Below are 10,699 nucleotides of genomic sequence, written 5' to 3' on the forward strand. Positions count from 1 at the left end.
CCCGGCAGAGGGGGGGGGGACATCACGTGGTGACACAGCTCTACGACTGACGTCATCGTCCCCGTCGCCAAGCAACCCCTCCATCAGCACAGCGTCACCGTGAGCCCGAGCCGCGCGGTTGCCCGGCAACCCTGCCTTGCGCTCGGGTTCGGCCTTGCCTGCACCCAGCTCGGAGCTCGACGCGGGTGTGACGTTAAAAGGTGGGTATCAATTTGTTATGGTGGCGGAGGGAGGGAGGGAGGAGAGGGAGAGGAGAAGAGAGGAGGAGGAGGAGGAGAGGAGGAGTTCCCCCGGTGAGTGCCGAAGCCCTGAGCTCTGCATTCCGGCGGAGCGCACAGGCACACACCGGCCACAGCTCAGTCCCGGGCCGAGAGACTTGTTGTATAAAGTATCAAAGTGAAGTTTATTATTTTTTTACACTCTGTGCTCTGTGCTCACTGTCGACACGTCGCTCCGGCTGTGGAATGGTTTACGTTTCCTCTGAGAGCTGTCTGAACTGTGAGAGAAAGTGGTTTATGTCCGCTCATTAAGGTAAGACAGGCTCCATTAAACTTACGTTTTACCGTCTGATACATCTTTTATTTATTTATTTATAATTATTTATTATGTTTTACCCAGCTCAAAGTATCTTTCGGTTTCAGCCCGGCGGTTTTAGTCACTTCTTTTACTCTTTATACATTAAAAACAGAAAAATTCTTCAAGTTTACGCGTCATTAGGATCAACCTGTACATTTAAATCATTTTATTTTAATTCATCCCCGTGTACAAATATCTTTTTACACCTCACACATTCCAGACTAGTGACTTTATACTACTTCTAAAGTTTTGACACTGCTGCACTGAAGTTATATGTGTATATCTGCCTGATGAATGTCATAAAAATGTAGTAAAGCAGTTGAATATTGTCTCTGCAGGTACTCGCCTTAGACACTGTAACTCCAGACTGTTGCTGCAGCATGGTGATCATGACAGAGAACGGCCGGGGGGTTCAGTCCAGCCCTACCCAGGGAAGACCCCTGCAGGTCGGCTTCTACGAGATCATCCGCACCCTGGGGAAGGGAAACTTTGCAGTGGTGAAACTGGCCAAACACAAAGTCACCAAAACGCAGGTCAGCAGCAGTGCTCGTCCTAATTATGTGACTTTTATTTATTTATTTTTTTTAAAAAAAGCACATTTGTAATTTTAATTTTAATTCATTTTAAATTTTCCAGGTGGCCATTAAGATCATCGACAAGACCAGACTGAACCCGTCCAACCTGGAGAAAATCTACAGAGAGGTGCAGATCATGAAGCTGCTAAACCACCCACACATCATCAAACTCTACCAGGTGTGTGTGTTATCTCTCATCTCTCTGCAGCGTCGCTCATGCATATGTTTGTACATATATATATATATATATGTGTGTGTGCGTTACATTACTTCCACCGTGTCGCCTGATCTGTGTCATCGTGCAGGATATTTCTTCTCAGTGGCAGTGGTGGCTCGGTGCAGAGCATTGTGCCTCATTATTGTTGATAATAGAAAACAGAGAGAGGTGGTGGTGGTGGGTATTTGTTTTCCAAGTGGCGGTTTGTACTGGCTTGTGTTGAGCTGCTGACTCTCAGAGCACGCTGAATCATAAGTACAGCACAACGGCATTAGTGCAATCCCTTTTGACCTCCCTCTCCCTGTGTGTGTGTGTGTGAGTGTGTTTGAGGGGGAGATTGGGAATAATCGTGTACCAGTCAGCGCTGGGAACAATGGATGTCCAAGACGTTTTCAGTTATGTAACTATAGATGTGCGTGTGCAGAGATATAGGTGACACAGAGAGCAGCGCTGGTTACAGATGCATCCGCAGGTCTGTCCGTTAATCCCAATTAGCATCTGTTGGGAGTGCAATGTGTCTGTGCGTCACGTGAAGGCCGCCTCACAAAGCTTTACTTCTTAATCAAATTGAAGACTTAGTGGGAAGAATCCGCTTTTTCCACCTCAGCTGGTCTCTTACGAGTGCCGTGCCACGCGTCTGGCAACAAACACACAAACACACACCCACGCAAACAAACACACACAATGCCCTTTCTTCTTTTTCTTTTTTTTTTCTCCTTTCTTCTTCTTCACTCTGCCCTCTTTGTTTCACTCTGTACTGTTTTGAGGATTACTTCATATCCGGTTTTAAGAAGGCTGAGCAGTGTTTACTGTGAAATCATGTCTCGGCTGCAACAATAAGAGCATGAGCTTATTCCTTTGAAACCCTCAGCAGTGTTTCCCCATCATACAGCTGTATAATATCAGCCTTAGTTAAACATAATTTAACATATTTTTGACCCAGCTTCTCAGTTTTGAAGATTCGCTGCTTTTCTTTGTCTTATGTGATCGGAAACTGAATAGAATTGTATTTTACGGCAGATATTTCTCACTGTTTTTATCCTTTATAGACCAAAAAATAACAGGTAGATCAATCTGTGATGAGATTTATTGCCAGCTGCAGCCGTTGTGCAATGCTTGCTCAATACCTCGATAATGATAAATGAGTTAAAGGTCAGATTTAACCCTCTGGGCTCCGAGCACTCACCCACCATTGTAAAAAGCAATTGACAGAGCCGTCGATGGACTCCGGAGGGATGTTTGTTTAAGTCAAGCTCAGATTGTGGCAGCTCCCCAGTGTCAAACAGACATGAAATCTGTTGTTTTGTGCAACATAACAAAAGAGAGAAATTTGATGAGATGGGATTAATATCACCCAGCTCCTTTCAGAGGTGCTCTCCCAGCTCTGACGTCAAACATGGCCGTCTGTATCCCGCATGTGATTTATCCTTTTTTTTTCGTGCCCTTGGGTTGTCTGAGGTGATGCTAGTCAGATGGTACTCGACTCAGACGTCTTTGCCACTTGCTGCCCCTCTTTCCAGTTCAAAGGGACGACGGTGGGTGGCACGAGAAGACCGTCTCACGAGCTTTTAGGGGGCTTTGTAGTCGTAGATTAAAGAAGGCTCTCCCTTTCTGTTTGTCTTAGCCTCTCTTTGACCTTCAATCACATGTGCACCTCTTATCCTCTTATAAAACTCTCTCTCACTCACTGGCGTGGCTGTCAGTACAGGCTGTGCTGATCTTCCACACTGCTGTTAAAAACTCACAAATGCATTTGAAATCTTTAGCGAAGATCCCAGAATTTATGAAATTCTGTGAATTGTGTATAAAACGCTGCACAAAGACTGTTAAAATCACAGACTCTTGTGTGTGATTATGTAAAATATGGACGTCAAAGGGTTAATCTTCCTCCTGGGATGCTTTGAGGGCCCTTGACGTGCGGTGCCTGTTCTTTAGATCCATGACGTCAGCGGCACCTCAAGGTGACAGAGCACCAGAGAGCTGCCCTATCTCACAGATAAAAGACGGAGGCTCAGAGGCATCTGTGTGCGCTCAGTCGTTCTTTTCTAAAAGGGGACTGCTGGTTGAAAAGAGTTAAGCTCTGCCATTCAGTGGAACTCAGTGACATTTAATTCAAAGTTGTGCCGGCAGCATTACCCAGACGGGGCTTTGTCATCTGACGAAAATTGCTTTGTTGTGCAACCTTTTCTGCTCAACAATCTGCCCCGTCCCCGGGGTCCGTCCTGGGAAATAGTAGCTCTCTATGAGTTCCAGGAAAGGATGGGGAACTGAGTCTTTCCGACCTATATAGTGCGCTCGCTGGGCGTTCGGTGATTGCACTTACAGAGGCGGGCCCCATGAATCTGTCTGTTTCCTAGAAATTGGCAGATTGGCAGGGGTAGCTTGAATTTCGACACTTGTATCTGCTGTCAGGTAGACACAGAGAAAACGTGTCCAGCCGTTTGATATTAGTCGTGTAAGTGCGTGTGTTTGCGTGAAGAAATGGGCTTTAAAACCCGATATGGCTGCCTTCAGGAAGTCGCTGACAGCTGGCTTATGCAACAGGGCATATCATGGAAAGTCAGGGTGATTTGTGTGTGTGGAACAAGTTCATGGAGAAGTACGAGAAGGGGATTTCTGTGGTTAGAAAATGTTTCATGCCCAGAGACGCCTTGAGCGGACTGAACCAACGCAAACACTCTGAAAATGTATCCTCCGTCATCACCAGCTGACCCAGTTGGTTCAAACTCTGTCTCTCTTTCTCTTCTCCTTAGGTCATGGAGACCAAAGACATGCTGTACATCGTGACAGAGTATGCAAAGAACGGAGAGATGTTCGGTGAGTTCAGCTCTGAAATGAATGTTGCAGCTGCAGCTGATAGAAAAACCCACAAACGTCTCTGTCTCTGATACGAACCTGATCTAAAATATCCTCTCTCCCTGCAGACCACCTGACCTCAAATGGCCGAATGAGTGAAGATGAGGCACGCAAGAAGTTCTGGCAGATTCTCACAGCCGTGGACTACTGCCATCGACATCACATCGTTCACCGTGACCTAAAAACCGAGAACCTGCTGCTGGATGCCAACATGAATATCAAACTGGCCGGTAGGTCTTCTGCCTCTTACAGCTCACTGACACTTTGCTGACGGGATTGTCGACATACTTTGGGATTCTAAAACTATTCGACTCACATCACTGTTGCGCTTTCTCTGTCTAACGAGGTGTGAATGATTCAGTCGTTTCACCGAGGCTATTATAAACCAGAGATCAGACGCTCTTACCTAAAGATAATTATATAGCCTCAGTCTCAGACAACTAGTCCTTTGTGTGAACGTGGACTCGATACAATCCTGTCTGATGATAAATGACATAAGAAGACACTGTGGTTAAAGAAAGACAACACATTTACATTCCAGCACACTCCCCGAAGCTTTTCACAGTGGAATGTGGAGAAAACAAACGCCGAATAATAAAATCATTGTGCGTCATCTGCTGCATCTTTTACAGACTTTGGGTTCGGAAACTTCTACAACGCAGGAGAGCCTCTGTCGACGTGGTGCGGCAGCCCGCCGTACGCCGCCCCCGAAGTGTTTGAGGGGAAAGAGTACGAAGGACCTCAGCTGGACATTTGGGTACGATTATTTAACTAAGATATAAACACAATTATTCAATGAAGCATGCATTTTCTTCTCACGCTAACGTTCTCTCTTATTTCCTCCACAGAGCCTCGGCGTGGTGCTTTATGTTCTCGTCTGCGGCTCTCTTCCGTTCGATGGACCGAGCCTTCCTGCACTCAGACAGAGAGTCACCGAGGGACGATTCAGAATCCCTTTCTTCATGTCTCAAGGTAAACAATAACAATTACGGCTGATTACTAATTCTCTCAATTGCTCAAAGTCCAAGGCTCATTCCTTTCTTTTTTTTTTTACGTCCTCCAGACTGTGAAAACCTGATCCGTAAGATGCTGGTGGTGGACCCGGCCAGGAGGATCAGCGTGGCCCAAATCAAGCAGCATCGCTGGATGCTGGCAGACCCGACAGCCGCCCATCAGACCCTCAGCCATTCCCTGACAGAGTACAACTCAAACCTGGGGGACTACAGCGAGCCCGTGCTGGGCATCATGAACACACTGGGCATTGACCGACAGAGGACTATCGAGGTGACTGAGCACCAAGAAGTTTGATGTTTACAGTTTCTGGGCTTGAAAGTGGCAAAATGAGCTAAAATCCATACTTTGTTTTCCTCAGTCTCTGCAGAGCAGCAGCTACAATCACTTCTCTGCTATCTACTACCTGCTGCTGGAGAGAGTGAGGGAGCATCGCGCCCAGCAGCTCAGCCGCCAATGTGGAACCTGGAGCCAGAGACCCAGGAGCACCTCCGACTCCACCGGCCCAGAGGTGAGCACACCAGCTGGATGTTTTTCAAGCTAAATCTGATCTAACACGGAGCTTGTACGTGAGGTTTAAAACTCTGTCTGCTGCCTGCTTGCATTTAGGTGATCATGGAGTCTGCAGACAGCTTCAGAACCACAGCGTTTTCACTTCCAGCCAAAAGCGCCCCTCCAGTGTACTCGGAGAAGGAGTACGATCAAGGTGGATTGTTCCAGGTAAACACTCTTTGATAAAACTTGACAGCTCGGAGGTTAGGAGAATTCACCCTCAACCCCTGAGCTAGAGGTAAACACTCTGCTGTCGGTCAGTAACTAACAGTCCGACTGCTTCTTCTTCTTGCAGCGTGTGGTGTTTCCAGTGGAGGCCAGCCTGAACAGACTGCTCTGGAACCGCTCCATTTCACCCAACAGCCTGCTGGAGACGAGCATCAGCGAAGAGGTGCGACCCCGAGACCTGGAGGAGGAGGAGGCAGCGACGCAAACCCTCGGCCCCTTGGTCCTTCCCACCACCACTTCCCGCAGGCACACTCTGGCCGAGGTGTCGGCCCGTTTCCACCAGTGCAACCCTCCATGTGAGTACGCCAAACATAGCGCGTTAATCCACACTCACACGTGTCACATACACAGGGTCTAATTTATCCCTCTGTCTTGTTTCTGTAGGTATTGTGGTCAGTCCCTCAGATGGTGCCTCTTCTGACAGCTGTCTGAAGTCCTCATCCAGTCCAGCTCCCTCTTTGCAGGCTGCTATGGGTGACATGTCGACACTTCTGGCCTCAGGGGCCGATGGTGGAGCTCTGCTGCCTGCTGGAGCTCCTCTGGCCCTCTCCTCCCACCTCCTACCCCAGGCCCAAGGCAGCCTGCCTCCTGCCAGCTTCCAGGAGGGCCGGAGAGCCTCTGACACCTCCCTCACTCAAGGTACAGGAGCATGACCCCGAAACGGAGTATCATTTATCCACTCCGATTGTCTTGTGTCTAACGTGTCACGTCATTGGATCAAAAGAGTATTGTGTAACACTTTCTCATGCCTTCCCACAGGCCTCAAAGCTTTCCGCCAGCAGCTGAGGAAAAACACACGCACTAAAGGGCTTCTGGGATTAAATAAGATCAAGGGTCTGACGAGGCAGGTTGTTCCTCCACCCTCCTGTAACCGCGGCAGCAGAGGGTCACTGGGTCCGGCCCTCTCTGAGCACCGCAGCATGCTGGAGGAGGTGCTGCACCAGCAGAGGTGAGACACACAATGACATTGTGGCATGACGTAGATGAGAGTTTGTCGTCAGAGTGAGGGGGCACAGTGTAAACCTGACCTTCTGTCTCTGTTTTCCAGGATGCTACAGATCCAGCATCAACCCCAGCCACAAGTCCAAGCTGCTCCAACAGGACCTACGCAGAATCCCCTGCTCTTTCTGGCCCAGCAGCAGTCACCCTCTCCTCCACCTACCACCGTCTTTGCTTCTTCCTCCTTGTTCGACACGCCCGCACCCTCCGCCTTGCATCCTCAGCAGGCTTCAGTGAGTCTACAGCACGGCCCCTGGCAACAACAACCCCTCGAGACTCCGTCCTCCGGCTGCTGCTCCTCGTCCACCTCGTCCTGCTTCTCCTCTTCTCTCTCCCCCGTGGCCTCCGCTGCTTACCTCCTCGAGGCTCGTCTGCACATCAGCCAGCAAACCCACCCTCACCCGCACACCAGCCTCCAACAGCAGCAGCCCCAGTCTGCAACTACACAAGGCAACTTCCACATCATGTCCAAACCGGCGGCGTGGAGCATGGGCACTGCCTCCGGCGCAGATCCCAACATGCAGGAGCTGGGTCTGGCTGCGCAACAGCAGCAGCTCAGCAGCTGTGTGATGGTGAAGTAATACGACAGCCATCGAGACCGCCGATTGTTCTCTGCGTGGAAGACACTCGAATCTCAATGTAGAAGTGGTGAGAAAGAACAAAAAAAAGCAGAAGCGACAAATTTGACACGTGACAGTGTGTCCACACGCGTGTGTGTATGTTGTGTTTGCTTTTGATATCATGTAAGCTAAAGACTAAGCAATAACCAAACTCTGGACAAGGTGTTAAACTCATATCAGAAGGCCAGAGAAGCAATAATAGACTGAAAGACTCTCATCCAGCTCCCTGATCCGACGGACTCGGAGCTGACGATACAAGCCGATCTCACATGTGATGCTGTTTTGAATACAGGAAGGCTCTTCCTCATTGTTTTTTTTTTTTGTCATTTCCTGTTCTCGATGTTTTTCACTTGACTGGACAGAAGACCAAAATTCTTCTCTTTTTTTTTTTTTGTCATATTTTTCCACTTCGATCACCTTTTTTTAAAGAGACATTTCTCTGTAGCAGCGCGTCGGACGTGCAGCATAGTGCCCTAAGCTTCAACAAACGTTCACCGAAGGAGTTTGATTTCTATCGAAACTGTGATTACTTTTTTTTTTGTTGTTGTTGTTTTTTTTTCATCCGTGCGAGATTATCATAGCTACGCAAACATGCTGCTTTTACCTCAAGCTGCAAACAAACAAAAAAACAAACTGCTGCATCCTCATCAGCCATAACTGAAGGAAGATTAGTCGTCTTGCTGATCGAGATAAGCACAAACAGGTACTTCAAGTCAGCTTGGTAGCACCTTACACGATGTGGATACGCCCCCCCCCTCCGTTCGATGGACACCTTCTCGTTAGATGCTTCTACTACCTCCTCAGGCAACAAAACATCGATCCCAGATTATCAGAGGAATTTTCTTTTCATATGGACAGAACAAAGACCGTGGGAACAGTGCAATATTTCACATTGAAATACAAAAAAGGAAAGACTCTACATAGGACGATCAAAATGTACACGCGTGTTTGCCTGAGGCTTTCTTCTTTCCTGGCTAGCTGACTAGAACAGGTACTAGTTATGTAACATGCTAAAAAAACGATACTGTAGAGAGGAAAAAATACATTTCAAGATGCTCGTTAGTCGGAAGAATTTTGGGTTTTACCAAAGAGCGAACAGCACAAGAGATGAGCGATGTATCACAAATACACTACTACTGACTTTACACTTTGAATGCTGTCTCCAGATGTAGCACGGTGGTTAAGCTTTTAGCAGTTTCACACGATCTCCTCTAGCTTTTTTTTGCTGTGAGCCACCAAAATCCTAATGCTACATGTGTGTTGTTGTTTCCTATCAGGACCATGGTGGTGTTTCATTTTTTTGTACTTTTCTAGAAAAAGAAGAAGAAGAAGAAGAAGAAAAAACAATCTGATCATAGCAATACCATGTTGTGCTGGAAGTTGAACTTTTCTTCAGTTGTTAGAAATGTGTAGGAGCGATCGGTAACGAGCTGATTGATTCTGTGCGGTCAGTACAGACGACGTATTAGAGAGCGTGCAGGAGGTCTGTCGTGTCGTAGTTAGTCCTCTCATATCTGTGAAACTCGCTTCTACGTTGGAAACATGCAGTGTTAATATTTATAACCAATTTATCTTATTTTATTTTTGGTTGATTGCACTCACTACCAACACTTGTGCCTTTATCTGAACAAACTCCTGAAGAAAGAAATCGCTCTGTTATCGGTCGTTCACTCAGAAGCCCCGTCCCTCCTCTTTTGATATCCTCTCTCTGCTCTCTTCTCTGAATCTGACCTTTGAACTCGCTGTGTGAACAGAAGAAAGAATTGCACTTTATTCATGTTTCTTATTGCTGATTTTGTTTCTCATGATGGAAAGAAAGACGTCACAAAAGAACTGTTGAGACACTAAGACTCTTGATGCAAATCTCTAAGATGACCCCTTTTTTTTTTTTTGATAATCTTTGGATAATAAGAAGTATTTCATTTTCATTATTATTTGTTTTTTTTCCTGATTTGTTACTTGACTGTGCATGCATGTGTGTGTGATAGAGCGTGTGAGTGTGAGTGTGTGTGTGGAGGGAAGAAGAGAAAGAGAAAAGAGAGATTGTTAGCTCAAGAAAGATTGTTTATTTATGTGGTTATTTATTTAAATAAAGTTCACTTCCTAAACTCTGTCTGTTGTTTGATTTTTTTTAATCATAATTTACAGACACGTTACCTGTAGAAAACTTTGCTTTAGTCTAGAAACTCTTCTGCAAGTTTTTACTTTTACACGTACCACCACAGAAAATATCAGACTCTCCAAGTGAGTTTACACGGGAGGTTTATTCCTTTAATTTAATATTGATAGTTATAAAAATCAGAGCTAATTTGGTGGAAAACAGCTTCTCCTGATCACTTCTTTTTGCATTGATTGCAAACATTTTAGCGCTGATATATAGAAATATTACAGGAAATGCAAAACATATATCTTAAATTACATTCCAGTGATCTCATAGTTCATTTTCATTCAATATTTTCTGGTGTTTTTAATGGTATAATATGCTTTCAATTTATTTCATTTAAATAAAATCTTGCAGAGATAAAGGGAGGTCACGTACCGCCCGCCGTACCGCAGGTCAATATGTGCATTTACTACTTATGAGGCGGCACTAACTCCCTCATTATCTGCTCAGTCATTTTTGTTCTCACACACAGCTTTCTGTGTCATACGTAGCCATGTAATGTAATGTCTGTCAGGGTTTAAGTCCTTTGTGGAGGGCTCCTTGTAATGTCTGTCAGGGTTTAAGTCCTTTGTGGAGGGCTCCTTGTGCATAAAGAGGAAGCTAACCTCAGCAGTAGTGTGGATGTGTGAAGAAATGACAGATAATTAAGATAAATGCAGCACGATGTACAAATAATTGGTTTATTTGAATGTGTAGTGTTTTTGTTGGCGTGAGCAAATTAATAAAATGATCTATGTTTTTATCGTAACCTTGTTGACTCACTGTTCCAGAGTCCTGACCTGATGGGTCAGTTTGAATTGAAATTTGAATTGCTCTCATATGATATATGTGAAGAGAATGGAAATGTGGAGATTATTATTACATTAACTTATGCATATCTGCATTTTAAAGCACATGCTGT

General features: G+C 45.9%; 1 protein-coding gene across 1 annotated transcript; it reads left to right on the forward strand.

Annotated features, from left to right (window-relative positions):
* Positions 1–296: 296 nt before the first annotated feature.
* On the forward strand, positions 297–9,542 carry sik1 (salt-inducible kinase 1). Its single transcript, XM_010747533.3, has 14 exons — positions 297–531; positions 915–1,109; positions 1,213–1,329; positions 4,122–4,185; positions 4,293–4,454; positions 4,857–4,981; positions 5,073–5,196; positions 5,288–5,508; positions 5,597–5,746; positions 5,845–5,955; positions 6,083–6,311; positions 6,400–6,654; positions 6,775–6,964; positions 7,064–9,542. The coding sequence occupies exons 2-14, from the start codon at positions 957–959 to the stop codon at positions 7,593–7,595; spliced, it is 2,433 nt and encodes an 810-aa protein (XP_010745835.3). The 5' UTR covers positions 297–531; positions 915–956; the 3' UTR covers positions 7,596–9,542.
* Positions 9,543–10,699: the final 1,157 nt, after the last annotated feature.

Source organism: Larimichthys crocea, chromosome XVIII (assembly GCF_000972845.2).
Source record: "Larimichthys crocea isolate SSNF chromosome XVIII, L_crocea_2.0, whole genome shotgun sequence".
Taxonomy (NCBI): Eukaryota; Metazoa; Chordata; class Actinopteri; family Sciaenidae; genus Larimichthys; species Larimichthys crocea.

Bases quoted from the DNA above. Each gene is read 5' to 3' on its own strand.
- sik1 (XM_010747533.3), top strand. From the start codon at position 957: ATGGTGATCATGACAGAGAACGGCCGGGGGGTTCAGTCCAGCCCTACC. The intron at 4,455-4,856 runs GTAGGTCTTCTG...CATCTTTTACAG, and splicing joins CATGAATATCAAACTGGCCG to ACTTTGGGTTCGGAAACTTC. The intron at 5,509-5,596 runs GTGACTGAGCAC...TGTTTTCCTCAG, and splicing joins ACCGACAGAGGACTATCGAG to TCTCTGCAGAGCAGCAGCTA.